The sequence below is a fragment of the Rhinolophus hipposideros genome, assembly GCF_964194185.1.
Source record: "Rhinolophus hipposideros genome assembly, chromosome: X".
NCBI classification, from domain to species: domain Eukaryota; kingdom Metazoa; phylum Chordata; class Mammalia; order Chiroptera; family Rhinolophidae; genus Rhinolophus; species Rhinolophus hipposideros.
Window position 1 is genome coordinate 92,131,414 of NC_138046.1, and position 15,817 is coordinate 92,147,230.

Consider the following 15,817-nt stretch of genomic DNA (forward strand, 5'->3'; position numbering starts at 1 on the left):
CTGGCTTTCAGCAGCTCAGAAATCTCCCGCCCGCCACACACACACACACACACACACATAAACACAGAAGAAGTGCCCTAAGACTCAGGAGAACTGGACACAGGGCTGGTGTTGCTACTCTCAGTGTGCATATGTGCAGGCAAGGGCAGAAACTGCACTGACTTTGTAGAAATTATCATCAGACCCCTCAGCCCCATGCATCTAAATCTGCAGTCCCAAAGTCATTCTGGGAACCAGGTGACAAGCTCTGCCTGCACAACGCAAAAGACTCTTTGGTACAGCAGAGGACAACCTGGAGATTACTTGGTGGGCTTAAGCCAAGACTGGCACTGCTTTTTGTTTTGCTTTGTTTTGTTTTGTTTTGTCTTTATATCTTTGATTTCTTTGCCTGTGTTGAGTGGGTTTTGTTGGTTGTTTGTACATGTGTATGTATTTGATTTTTTGTTTGTTGTTGTTGTGCTTGGTGATTTGCTTTATTCTGAAATTGCCCTACCAGGGCCCAACTTGAGAGGCACAAGATTCAACATATCCAGAGGCCAACTCCGGACCAAACCAGAGTACTACCGGGTTTGACTTACAAGTCACACACCCAGAGGGAATTTTCTACAGGAACAAGAGCCCATAAAGGCCAAATCACATTTAAGTGGTCAACCCTCACGCAGCAGAACACCCTGCAGTGGGCAGAGCAAAGTCTCACAACTAGTCATCCTAGGAGTTAACCCCACCTACTCACAAGCAAAAAGCAATTAAAGATCTTCTTTAACAGGACAATATACACAACACAAGAGTCACCTTTGGAGCACACGCAGAGGAGAAGAACAAAGTACTGTAAGCCAAACATAAAGGACACATACTACATAAGATAACCCAGAAAAAAACTAAGAACACTAGGGGATCTACCTAATACATCAAAGCAAACACAGAGAGTCAGCCAGAATGGGGAAACAAAGAAACATGTCCCAAATAAAAGAGCAGAAGAAACCTCCAGAAGTGGAACCAAATGAAACAGAGGTAACCAACCTATCAGAGACAGAGTTCAGAACACTGGTGATAAGAATGTTTAAGGAGGTTAGAGACGACATAAAGAAGGATGTAGAAATCATAACGAACAACCAGTTAGAACTAAAGAACACAATTACCAAAATAAAGAACTCACTCAAAGGAATTAAGAGCAGGTTAGATGAAGCAGAGGGGCGAATCAGCGACTTAAAAGACAAGTTAGCAGAGATCACCCAAACAGAATAACAGAAAGAAAAAAGAATAAAAAACAATGAAGATGGTTTAAGAGACCTCTGGGATAACATCAAGTGCAACAACATGTGCATCACAGGAATAGCAGAAGGTGAAGAGAGGAAGCAAGGGATTGAGAACATATCTGAAGTAATAATGCCCGAAAACTTCCCTAACCTGATAAAGGAAACCAACATACAAGCCCAGGAAGTGCAGAGAGTTCCAACCAGGATAAACCCAAACAGGTCCACACCAAGACACATTGTAGTTAAAATGGCAAACCTTAAAGACAAAGAGAGAATCCTAAAAGCAAGAGAAAGACAGAGGGTTACATATAAGGGAACTCCCATAAGGTTATCAAATGACTTGTCTACAGAAACATTGAAGGCCAGGAGGGAGTGACAGGAGATACTCAAAGTGATGGAAAACATAGAGCTACAACCTAGATTGCTTTATCCAGCAAGGCTATCATTTATATTTGATGGAGAGATAAAGAGCTTCCAGGAAAAGAATAAGCTAAAGGAATTTATTACCACCAAGCCAGCATTGCAAGAAATACTAAAAGGACTTCTGTAGATAAAAGAAGAAAACAATCTAACTACAAATTTAAAAATAGCAATAACTATGTACATATCAATAACCACTTTAATTGTGAACGGATTAAATGCTCCAATCAAGAGACATAGGGTGGCTGAGTGGATAAGAAGCAAGACCCTTATATATGCTGTATACAAGAGACTCATCTCAGATCAAAAGACACACACAGGCTGAAAGTGAAGGGTTGGAGTAAGATATTTCATGCAAATGGAAATGAGAAAAAAACTGGAGTTGCAATACTTATATCTGACAAAATAGACTTTAAAATGAAGAACATATTAAGAGACAAAGATGGGCACTATATAATAATAAAGGGATCTATCCGACAAGAGAACATAACCCTAGTAAACATCTATGCACCCAACATAGGAGCACCTACATATATAAAACGGATATTGACTGACATAAAGAGAGATATCAACAGTAACACTCTCATAGTAGGGGACTTCAACACACCTCTGACAACAAGGGACAGGTCTTCCAGACAGAAAATCAATATGGAAACAACAGCCTTAAATGATATATCAGACCACTTGGATTTAATGGATATTTTCAGAGCATTTCACCCCAATGCTGCAGAATACACGTTCTGCTGAAGTGCACATGGAACATTTTCCAAGATAGACCATATGTTAGGCCACAAAACAAGTCTTGATAAATTTAAGAAAATTGATATCATACCAATAGTCTTCTCTGACCACAGTGCTATGAAATTAGAAATGAACTACAGGAAAAAAACTGGCAGACACACCAATTCATGGAGGCTGAATAACATGTTACTAAATAATGAATGGGTCAAGCAGGAGATCAAGGAAGAAATCAAGAAATATCTGGAGAGAAACAAAAATGAAAACACGACGAGCCAAAATATATGGGATGCCACGAAAGCAGTCTTAAGAGGGAAATTCATAGCATTGCAGGCCTACCTAAAGAAACGAGAAACATCACTAATAAACAATTTATCTTCACACTTAAGAGATCTGGAAAAACAACACCAAAATAAGCCCAATGGGAGCACAAGGAAGGAGATAATAAAGATGAAAGCAGAAATAAATAAAATAGAAACCAGAAAAGCAATACAAAAGATCAATGAATAAAAGAGTTGGTTCTTAGAGAAGATAAACAAAATTGACAAACCTGTAGCCAGAGTCATTAAAAAAAAAGAGAGAGAGGACCCAAATTAAAAAAATCTGAAATGAAAGAGGAGAACAGACACCGCAGAAATACAAAAAAAAAAAATTAAGAAATTACTATGAACAACTATATGCCAACAAATTTGACAATCTGGAAGAAATCAACAATTTTCTAGAGGCGTACAACCTTCCACCGCTAACTCAAGAAGAAACAGAAAACCTAAATAGACTGATTACCACCAGGGAAATTGAATCAGTAATCAACAATCTCCCAACAAACAAAAGACCTGGAACAGATGGCTTTACAGGTGAATTTTACAAAACGTTCAAAAAAGAATTATCACCTATTCTCCTCAAGCTCTTCCAAAAAATCCAGAAGGAGGGCAGACTCCCAAACACTTTTTACAAAGCCACCATCACCCTGATCCCCAAATCAGACAGAGACACCACAAAAAAAGAAAACTACAGGCTGATATTTCTAATGAACATAGATGCAAAAATCCTCAACAAAATATTAGTGAATAGAATTTAGCAATATATTAAAAAGATCATACACCATGATCAAGTAGGATTCATCCCTGGTATGCAAGGGTGGTTCAACATCTGCAAATCAAGTAATGTGATACACCACATTAACAAAATGAAAAATAAAAATCACATGATCATATCAATAGATGCAGAAAAAGCATTTGATAAAATCCAGCAGCCACTTATGATAAAAACCCTTAAGAAAGGGGGAATAGAGGGATTCTATCTCAACATAATAAAGGCCATATATGATAAACCCACAGCTAACATCATACTCAATGGGGAAAAGATAAAACCATTCCTTCTAAGATCAGGAACAAAGCAAGGTTGCCCAGTTTCTCCACTTCTATTCAACATAGTGCTGGAAGTTCTAGCCACAGCAATCAGACAAGAAAAAGAAATAAAATCATCCAAATTGGCAAGGAGGAAGTAAAAGTGTCATTATATGCAGATGATATGATACTATAGATAGAGAATCCTAAAGGCTCCATCAAGAAACTATTAGAGCTGATAGATGAATTTAGTAAAGTAGCAGGATACAAAATTAATATTCAGAAATCAGTTGCATTTGTATATACCAATGGTAAAACGTCAGAAGGAGAAATTAAAAAAAAAATCCCATTTGCAATTGCTCCAAAGACTATAAAGTACCTGGGGATAAATTTTACCAAAGAAGTAAAAATCTGTACTCAGAAAATTATAAGACACTGAAGAAAGAAATTAAAGAAGATACAAATAGATGGAAACACATACCATGTTCATGGATAGGAAGAATTAATCATTTAAATGTACATGCTGCCTAAGGCAATATACATATTCAACGCAATTCCTATCAAACTACCAACAACGTTTTTCACAGAAACAGAACATATAAATCTAAAATTTATATGGGACCATAAAAGACCCCAGATAGCCCCAGCCATCTTGAGAAATAAGAACAAAGTGGGAGGTATAATGATACCTGACATCAAATTATACTACATGGCTACAGTAATCAAAACAGCATGATACTGGCATAAAAACAGACACATAGATCAATGGAACAGAATAGAGAGTCCAGAAATAAATCCATGCCTATATGGCCATTTAATCTACGACAATGGAAGCAATATTGTACAGTGGGGTAAAGACAGTCTATTCAATAAAGGGTGCTGGGAAATCTGGACAGACACATGCAAGAAAATGAAGCTGGACCACCTCCTTACACCATATACAAAAATAAATTCAAAATGGCTTAAAGACTTACATGTAAGTTCTGAAACCATAAAATATCTAGAAGAAAATATAATAAGAAACTTCACAGACATTACCCAGATTAAGATTTTTACTGATATATCCCCTCAAGCGTGGGAAGTAAGAGAAAAAATAAACATGTAGGATTACATCAAAATAAAGTTTTTTCACAGCAAAGGAAACCAACAATAGAACAAAAAGGGATCCTAGTGAATGGGAAAAGATATTTGCCAGTGATATATCTGATCAGGGGTTAATATCACAAATGTATAAAAACTCACTCAACTCAACTCCAAAAAAAACAACCAACCCTATTAAAAAATGGGCAGAGGACATGAAGAGACATTTTTCTAAAAAGGACATACAAATGGCAAACAGATATATGAAGAAATGCTCACCCTCACTAATCATCAGAGAAATGCAAATAAAAACCACAATGAAATACCACCTCACCCCAGTCAAAATGGGTATCATCGATAAATCAACAAAAAACAAGTGCTGGTGTGGATGTGGAGAAAAGGGAACTTTTGTGTACTGTTTGTGGGATTGCAGATTGGTGCAGCCACTATGGAAAACAGTATGGAGGTATGTCAAATATCTGACAATGGAACTACCTTATTATCCAGCAATTCCACTCCTAGGTATCTATCCGGAGAAATCCAAAACTCCAATTCAAAAATCTTTATGCACTCCTATGTTTATTGCAGCACTATACACAATAGCCAGGACTTGGAAACAACTGAAATGCCCATCAGTAGATGACTGAATTAAGAAAATGTGGTACATTTATACAATGGAGTATTACGCAGCCATAAAGAAGAAATAAATCTTACCATTTGCAACAACATGGTTGGACCTGGAGAATATTATGTGAAGTGAAATAGGTCAGACAGAGAAAGACAAATTCCATATGATCTCACTTATATGCAGAATCTAAAGAAAATAATAAGTGAATGAACTAATCAGAAGTAGTTTTGGACACAAAGAGGAAAAACTGAGGGTTGCTTGATGGGCGGGGTGGTGTGGATAAGGGGGAAGGTTAGGGGATAGAAAACAGTCGGTAACCACAAGATGGCCACAGGGTTTTGAAAATTAATTTGGGGAATGTAATCAATAATGTTGTAAAGATTTTGTAGGGTATCCGATGGATACATGTCTCAGTTGGGAGATCACCTCAGGGATGATGTAGATGCCTGATCACTGCACTGTACACCTGAAGCTGAACAATAATGAATGCCAACTATAATTTTACATATATATGTGTGTGTGTGTGTGTGTGTGTGTGTGTGTGTGTGTGTGTGTGTATACTTACAAGAAGCGGAGTACAGCATTAGGAATAGAGACAGTGGAAATGTAATGGCTCTGCGATGTCAGAGGGATAGTGGATGGGGGTAAGGGGGTTCACGCAGTGTGAGGGATATAAATGATAAACGTGTAAGTATTACTTTGTCTTGTGCACCTGAAACTAAGTAAAAAAAAAGAAAAAAAAAAGTAACAAGATTTCTGGTCAAGATGGTAGAGTACGTAAACACTGTACTTGCCTCCTCTCAAGACTACATCAAAATCACAACTAAACTACAGAACAACAATCATGGAGAATCACCTGAAGTCTAAATGAACAGAAATTCTACAACTGAGGACATATCGAAGAAGCCACCTCAAACAAGTAGGTTAGGCAGAGATGCGAAACAAGCTGGTCCCATACCCATATGTGATGGTTAAAATTCGGGAGAGATATCTTGACTACAGAGGTTTTCCCTGGAGGAGTGAGGAGTCCCAGCCCCACACGAAGCTCCCCAGCCCAAGTTTCCAGTGCTGGGAAGAAAACTCCTCATAACCTGAAAACCAATGGAGATTGCAGTTGAGTGAGACAGGTAAGGAGTTCATCACCACCAAACCAGTATTACAGGAAATGTTAGAGGCACTTCTTTAAAGAGGAGGAGGAGGAAGAGGAAGAGAAGAAGAATGAATCAATGAATAATGAAATGACAATAACTACATATATATTAACAATTACTTTATATGTAATCTGATTAAATGCTCCAATGAAAATACATAGGGTATTCGAGATGTCATCAAAATGTGGTGTGAGGTGAGCCTCTGTAAAGCTCCTCTGGAATTTACAACTAATTGAACAACAATAACTCCACAAAGGACTCCCTGCACAGCAGACAGACACGATGAAAAGGCCCACTACTTACTTCACCTAAAGGTGGGAGAATCGAGCGAGCAGGGGAGGAGGGAAGGGAGAAGAGCAAAGATGGAGCCCGGCAGGCGCAGGACGCAGACCTAGATCCGTGCTCCGAGCTCGCTGCAGCTGTGGGAGAGAGAACTACCGCAGCTGTGGGAGAGGGAAGAACTCGGTCTGCTAGGGCTCCGCTTATGGCCCACAGGGCTGAGGGGGCAGCATATAGCACGGCTGAACCCAACGCTCATGGCAGAGAACTTGGAGAAGAGACTGAGGGAAGAAGGCTGAAAACGGTGGTTTAAGCCCTCACTGCTCAGGAGAGAATGGAAGCCTTAGGCACTGAGACTAGCCGCCCCACTCCTACCCTCCCAGAGCTCACCCCGCCCCCACCTGCCCTGTGCTAGAAGCAGAACAGTAGCAGTGTCAGATCAAAAGAACAGAACATTTGCTGTTCTGAGAACTATGGACCGCAGACACAGATTAGCAGCCCAACTAGTTCTGGCAAAGGGGAGGGAGCTGTGGAAGTGCGATCAGCTGTGGTGGTGGTCACTGCCATTGCTCTGGGCCACCTCTCACAACTCACCCCGCCCCAACTCACCTATCTGGGCGGATCCCTGCAGGAGTAAACAAAACTGCTGAAACATACGGGCTCTGAATCTGGTGCAGAAAGAGGTTTGGAACCTCAAAAGCTCTCCCCATCCCTTCAGGGACGTGGTGCCCTATGACCCAGGCGAACTGTTAACAGAGGAGAAGCCCATTTCACAGGGAAGCCCCCCATTGTGTGAGAAGCTGGAATAGTGCAGAGAAAACATAGCACTACTGTGTGAGACAGGAAAACAAAAGGCTGCAGTCAGAGAGAAAATAAAACATTCTACCAACAAGTATTGCAAGACAAAAAAAAAGACCTCTGCCTATCAACCTGTTGCAGAAGCCACTCCTGTAGATGTCTAGGAAGATAAATCATAAATCAGTAATTGCCACGAATAACCAAGGCAACAAGACAGTTCAGAAAGAAAGTGAAAAGTCTCCAGAAAAGGAACTTAAAGATATGGAAATATGTGACTTAAGTGACAGAGAATTCAAGATTGCAGTTCTGAAAAAACTCAACGAGATGCAAGAAAACACAGAAAGGCAATTTAATGAACTCAGAAACATAATCAAACAACAGCATGAGCATTTTATGAAAGAGATTGAAATTTTAAAAGGAACCAAATGGAATTTCTGGACATTAAGAACTCAGTAAAAGAAATTAAGAATGAAATAACCAGCTTAGGTAGTAGAGTTGACCAGATGGAGAAAACAATCAGTGACATCGAAGACAGAAACCTGGAAATTACACAGACGGAAGAAGAAAGAGACTTGACACTTGAAAGAAAAGAAAGAAGTCTACAAGAATTTCTGACTCCATCAGAAAGAGCAATATAAGAATAATGGGCATACCCGAGGAGAAAAAAGAGAGAAGGGAACAGAAAATATATTCAAACAAATTGTTGATGAGAACTTCCCAAACTTCTGGACAGAACTGGATCTTTGAATCCAAGAAGCAAATAGAACACCTAATTACCTCAATCCCAACAGGCCTTCACCAAGGCACATTGTATTGAAGCTGTCTAAAATCAATGACAAAGAAAGAATCCTCAAGACAGCCAGGGAAAAGAAGACGGTAACCTACAAAGGAAAGCCCATTAGATTATCATCACATTTTTCAGCAGAAACTCTACAAGCCAGGAGGGAGTGGAACCAAATATTCAAACTATTGAAAGAGAGAAATTATGAGCCAAGAATAATATATCCAGCAAAGATATCCTTTAGATATGAAGGAGGAATAAAGACCTTTCCAGACATAAAGAAGCTGAGGGAATTTTCTAATACACGACCTGCACTACAAGAAATACTAAAGGAGGCTATTAGACCACCATCAACAGGGACAATTTGTGGCAAAATAAAAAGGGGGAGAGTAAAGGCCTGAACAGGAATATGGGAATGGAGAAAGTAAGCGTGCTGAAGAAACTGGAATACTCTAAATATCAAACTTTCTTTTAAATGAACTTAAGGTAACCACTCAAAAACAAAAAATCCAGAACTGAAATATATACTGTAATAAAAGAAGAAACGGAAGGAAACATCATAGAATACCAAAATAACAGACAACAACAAAAAGGCAGAAAACAATGGAGACACAGCCTTACCAGAAAACTAAAGATACAATGACAGGAAATCCTCACATAGTGAGTATGTGGTGTTTCCAATAAAGTTTGGCACTGCTGTTGTCAATCATGACATTCACACTGCAGGAGATAAGGATTGCCTCAGGATGGACTGCAGGGAGGGTTATTTCTTGAGGGAGATTTCTTTCTGATTTAAGAGAGTTTTCTCTGTCTTTCCCTTCTTCTTGTCTTTTTTCCCTGTACCAGAGTTTTCTTACCTGCTCCAGGTAGTTTTACAAAAAGGTTGCTGGTCTTGGTGCATATTTCTCAGAAAATCGAAAGCATCCAAAAAGAATTTGTCAATTACGTGATGTAATACCAAACCTTGCATTTATTTATCGGAGACTTGAGAACAATTTGAACATGTGAACACAGCCTTCATATGTGTCTTGATTGGTTAGCAATCTTTAAAAGTAATTTGAATATAAATACTCGTCTTTAACTTTATATTCAAAATATATATTTTGAATGTATTTCTATTATATTATAAATATATGACCTGGGGCAGAAACTCCCCAGGTCAACCACTGTCCCCAATACTCCCTAATGTCTCATGTTTTCTCATTTTTGGCCACCTGACTCCTGAAGACGTTAGATTTTGGACTTATGCTTATAAATGCACACTCCCCCCTTACTTTGATCTTCCTATTATTAACCTGTAGAGAGGGCTCCTTCATTGAGACAGAGGTTGAAACACTTCCAGAGTTCCTTCCAAATCTGATTTTTTTTCTCCCACATAAATAATAGTGCAGAAATACAACCTTCTAAAGCAGTTCCCTTACCTAACAGGGACAGGTTCACAGAGACAGCTCCATTCTATCTGTAAAAACCAAAGCTGAAGTCCACAACATCTTTTATGTGACAAAGGGCAACTCTATATTTTCGGGGAGAGTAAAGTGGATACTGTGGGTACCCCTTCCTGGGTCCCCCAGCTGCTGGGAATGCTGGCTGATCTCAGTTCACAGCTGCAGTTTCTCACCCAAGGTAACACCCCCTCCCAGAGGGAAGCTAATGAAGGGATACAGAGGCCAGACTCCCGTTCCTCAATGGAAGATAATTCTGAAGGTCTTTGTCAGTTCCTCCTTAGGATATGCTGAGGCCTCAGTTGCAACTGAGGTCAACTCCTGCCCAATCCTGCTTTCCTTACCCCTGAGATTGTATTTCCTCAGAGCTGTCCCCAGTAAACTTTCTGCCCTGACTCATGTCAGAAAACCCAACCTAAGTGAACCAAGATAGAAAAAGGCAGAGTGACTTGTCACTGCCACACTGACAAGCAAACATACGAGGTGTGATCAAACCATACCATGAATGTTTCAATTTAATAAATTATTACAGTAACAGACTCATTGCCATTAATCCCCCTCAAAATAGTACCCCCCTCACTTCAAATACTCTTATCCCATTGTTCTTGCCACTTTCTGAAGCAGTTCTGGAAGTCCTTTTTTGCGAGTGTCTTTATTTGTGCTATTGTGGCTGCCTCGATATCCTGAAACAATTCAAAATATTTACCTTTCATAGTCATTTTTATTTTGGGGAAGAGCCAGAATTCACACGGTGACAGATCCAGTGAGTAGGATGGATGAGGACACACCATAAAGTTTTTGACAGAAATTGCCGTATTAGAAGTGATGTGACACGGAGCGCTATGATAATAGTGAATGAAACTGTTTGCCCATTTCATGTTAATGCGTTGTGATCCATGATTTTCGGTACACTTTAAAACACACTGCCTCCCAACCAAAGCTCACACCTGACTGACTGCACTGAACAAGTTGAAACTTGTCACACACTTACTAAGGTTCAATGTGCCACTTCCTATATTGACGATACCTGCCTTTCCGTTGGATGGTACTTGGCAGAGGCATTCACCATATTTTTCAATCACAATGGAAAGGCTCCATGTCACACATCACTTCTGATACAGTAATTTCTGCCAAATATAAACAGTATGGTGTGTCCTCATCCACTCATTCACCAGACCTGGCACCATGCGACTTCTGGCTCTTCCTTAAGTCAAAATGACCATGAAATGTAAATGTTTTGAATTGATTCAGGACATTGAGGCAGCCATGACAGTGCAACTGAAGACACTCATGAAAGAGGACTTCCAGAAGTGCTTCAGAAAGTGGCAAGAATGATGGGATAAGGGTGTTCGAAGTGAGGGACGTATTTTGAAGGGGATTAATGACAATGTGTCCTTCAGTGTAATATTTTGTTTTAATTTAAACATTCACCATATTTTTTTTATCACACCTCGTAGAGTGCTGGCAACAAATGCATAAATCACATAATGTTGCCATAAAAGAATCCTTAGGTGCTATCAAGTGTAACCCACCCTTTTACAGATGGGGAGACTGAGGCAGAGAACCAAAGTGATTTGCTCAAGTTATTATAAGCTAATTAGGTGAAAAAGCTTTGATTAGACTCCACACTGACTGATTGTTGCCCAGGTAGACAATATTCAAGCACTTAATCAGCTCCCAGGAAACCTTGATAAAATATGAGTTAAACCGAACTATGAGAATTTGGAATCAATACGAAGTGGCTTTTTAAGCCCATCATCCATGGACAATGCCTCATTGTGACCTCCTGCTATAAAAAGCCATTTAACTTTGGGACTATCAACTAAATAGAGGAGACATGTCTGAGTCAGGGGTGGTAGTGCACTTTATTAACAAACAAAATTACCATACAGGCAAAATCGTACTTCAACGGCAAAATACACACATATGCATACTCCCACGTGTAGCACTGGGGCACATTTTAGACAGAACATTAGGCATTGAGTTCACAAACAAACTTAATGTAGTTCAGAATACTTTGATATTTTTTCCTCAGTGTAGTATAAGTCCTTATTTAACAATTGGCAAAAGGTTAACTTTTAAAATATAACTGTTGATCTTACTATGCAGTGAGGCCAACTCAGCTTCCAAAACTGTGAAGCAGATGCCTTAACAGGGCCATCAGCTGCTTAAAACTGACTAGTTTCTCTGGGTTGGAGAAAAAAATCCTATGGTATCTTGGTGTTGGACAATCTCCTATATGGTGGGAATTCTCAGCTCCGATTTCATGTCCATGCACATCTGGACTGGCATTCATTTTGATACTCAATCTGCAGCTTAATAGGGCTGATCTAATTAGGATAAATTAAGTAGTTGTCTAAAAAGTTTAAGGGTAAACCACATACTCAGTTCATCAACATTCAAGACTTGGATATATTAACAACCTGATTCCTATTAAAACTGTTGGCAGTTAAGAAGTTTTCCCCAAAAGGTGTGTCAGAAGCAAGTTAATCAGTAGGTGAACAGAAACAACTGAAATAGATCAGGGATGTGATTTATCAAAGCAGTTAGGTATAATATGTGATAACTCCTTGAGTACTGGAGCATATCCAAGACATTACCAAAACTCCTAAGTTAGCTAAAATGCTTTTCGATTGAAAGGTAAAGAGTGGCAGAAAAATCCTGCTCTTTGCTCTTAGGCTAAGCAAAACAAATACTTAAGTCCTGACAGTAGGGCCATGGCTTAATTTTGGATTTATGTTAAGGTTGATTATAAAATAAATCTGGGTTAGTTTCCTCTGGCTGTCTTTAATTCTCATTCAATAAAAAACAGATTAGGTTATCACCCTGTGAAGTGTGTAAATGTCTAATCACTGTTGTTTTATACACCTGAAACTAATAATGAAAAATATATAAAAATAGATTATGTTAAGAGGTTTTAGGAGATAACCAGAATGTGAAATAAAATATTGAATATGGAAGAAGATAGAAGAAGCAGTAGACCCAACAGCTAAAAAACAATCATGTGAGATTTTGCAGAGGGGCAAACACAATGGTATCACTCTATTATAAAAGTATAATGGAGGCATATAACAATTGACCTGATTAATAAAAAAAGATAAATTTGAATGTTTGCTTGTTTAATAATGTGTCCATCAAAATTTTTATTGATAATTTGTGGCACATAAGAGTAAGCTTTAGCTATCTAGAAACTTCATTTAAAGTGAAATGCTCATCATCAATGATGCAGAATAAGGTATTACTGTGTATCTACCACCTGTGTACCTGATATTGAGTCTTCTCAACTGCTTTATTTGATCTCATCTGTGTTTATTTTTTCCCCATGTACTTATATTAAGAAAACAAATGTTTTATGGCCAAAACCTTTGGAAGGGGCTTTTAAAAATCTGACAGTTTTGAAAATGGGAAAGAAAAGAGGTGGGCACTGTTCCTGGCTCACATTACTCCTTAGAGAGCTTAGTCTTCATATGTGAAATCACTCAATTTTTTAATAGAACTTAATAACTAAAGTAAGTGAATTTATAATGTAGAGCCCTAATTTCCTTTCTGTGTTGATAGTCTCAACAAATAACAATATGAAATTTATAATGTGTATTTCAGTTATTTGAGAGAAATTGGCATGCTAATATTTACTCAAAGGTAACCATTTTGAAGATACATTTAAGTTAACAGATATACCTCATTCTACTATGGTCATAGGAAAAACGAAAAAAAAAAAATATGCCAGTAAGGCCCTTCAAACAGCCAGGGTCGATTTGAAAAAAAAGAAAAATATTGCTTTCCTGAAATCAGTAGAAAATGTTATCATTGATGATGAGTGAAGTTATGTCTAGCCATCTACCAGGAGGAAGAGAAGATGCCTCATGTAGAGCTAGTCAGGGAGGCCTCATGGGCACAGTCCTGCCATTAGTTTACTCTGCTCACCTGGGGAGCTGCACAAAAGTCACAGCACATCAATTTAATCATTTATGCCTTGGTAAACACCGTGCTCTCTAAGAAGCAAAAGGGAAAAATATACAAACAAACTAGTGCTAAGACTAGATGTTTAGAAACTTCACAGGCATTAGAAGTGGTCAAGAGATTCCTGAGGCAACAGCCCACAAAATGTTCCCCTATTGGTCTGCTTCCACTGCTTTATGTGTTACACTCTCATCCAAAGTGGGAGCTGTTCACTCCAAGAAGCTGTGATCCTGTGGGGCTGTGGACCTACACCTCACCATTTCCTAAGGACTGAAAAGATCAGTTACAGGCTGGGCCTTCACCTACTCAACCTCTACAGAAAGTCAAATGTTTCATTTCTGCAATCATTAGGTACTTTATGTTAAAGGGGAGAAAAAGAGGACACAGACATTGTTTCTGATGAGCACTTTAACTTGAAATTAAGAAATTGATCACAAGGTTTTTTTATACTATCAATCCACACAAATCAGTCTACACAGACAAATAAGATGGAGCTTGATCTTACTGATTTTAATGAGGCGATTCTGTAAGTTGTTCTTACATTAACACTAGGACTAAACTGAGGGTTATATCCAGTGCACTTAAAGACAGTCTAGTGACATTGCCATTAATTTGTCAACATTTTGCTTCTGATGGTATAGGAAAAGAGTAAGCAGAAAGTATGAGCCTGAAATTTCAGGATCGTGTCAGGGGCCTAAATTTGTACACCAGAAAACACAAGACAGTTACTGATGTGGAAAATCCAACAATCTTCAGCAGGCCTGGCACTGAAGGAAGGTTCCTCTCCCAGAAGGTGTGGGTGATTTCAACAGCTGGAACGTCCTAGGTGAATGAACATAGATCATTAACAGAAAACTCTTGCAATGACAAGGAAGGGAAAAATATATCTGTAAAATGAGTGCACAGATATGCCCTGGAGAGTGGCACCTAAAATTACACCAGAAGCTAGATGATGAAAGGTAAGAGTTTTATGTGCAGTTACTGGTCTATGAAGATGAAGCTGCTAAACTTACCTCTGATTCGGGTTCTTGAATGCATACGTCTTGCTTGGCCACCTTGCCCCAAGCATTCAAGATCTGAAAGAAAGTGGCAATTGTATTATGAAATGAGGTTCTGTAGTTTTGACAGATTCAAGGTCCTGCTGGCCACAGATAAGTGGAGTGAGAGGGCAGAGAAATAGACATATAGATTTATCAGTGTGGAGATCTAGAAAGACCAGATGCCAAAAAACACTACTGGACTCAGGAGGGAGAATGACTTGGCTTCCTCTCTTACCTCTCTAGCTGCCCGTTCTCCTGCTTCTACTGCTCCCTCCATGTAACCGCTCCAGTGTGTGGCTGTCTCCGTTCCAGCAAAGTAAATCCTGCCTACTGGTTGGCGAATCACCCTTCAAGGGAACAGAATCACACAGAATTACCTGAGAAGGCACTGAGGGTTAATGGGCCAATCGCTGCCCTCATTTACCCACAAAAGACAGGGTAACTCAAATTGTTTCAAAAACTCCCGTGAGACTCAGCCTAAGGTGAAAGGCTCCTCCTTGTTTCCTGGGCCTGCACCCAAGGTTCTGAACTTTTAAGCCAGAGAGAATCAGGCTGTCAAATCATATATTACTTAGGTGTTGTTGACCTTTTCCTAGCCATACAGAATTAGAATATAAGTACAAGCATTAAATATACAATTTGGTTTATTTGCTGTATTTCCCTGTTTGCAGTCCATTCTGTTCCATACACTGTCTTTTCAAAAGGGTGCATTCTTTATGAGATCACATCTGATGGCAGACCCCAGCCATGGTTACTCTCAGGGTGTCAGGAGGAACTGTAGTGTTGAATGGGAAGACAGGGAGATTAAATGATTTCTGACAAAGGAGAGACCTGAAGGATTATATGTCTATCTCAGTCACAAGATGTAAAGTACAGCATAGGGAATATAGTCAATGGT

The 15,817-nt window shown here is 39.1% G+C and overlaps 1 protein-coding gene across 2 annotated transcripts in view; it reads right to left on the reverse strand.

The window, feature by feature from the left end:
- Positions 1 to 11,765: 11,765 nt before the first annotated feature.
- The window catches only part of MAOA (monoamine oxidase A), a 60,216-nt gene continuing 56,164 nt past the window's right edge, over positions 11,766 to 15,817 (reverse strand). For both annotated transcript variants that reach the window (XM_081041806.1, XM_081041807.1), the window contains 3 exons: positions 15,155 to 15,266; positions 14,893 to 14,955; positions 11,766 to 14,701 (listed from right to left, as the gene is read on the reverse strand). In XM_081041806.1, the coding sequence (XP_080897932.1) occupies positions 14,555 to 14,701; positions 14,893 to 14,955; positions 15,155 to 15,266 (322 nt within the window). In that variant the 3' untranslated portion in view covers positions 11,766 to 14,554. The remainder of the gene's footprint in view (positions 14,702 to 14,892; positions 14,956 to 15,154; positions 15,267 to 15,817) is intronic.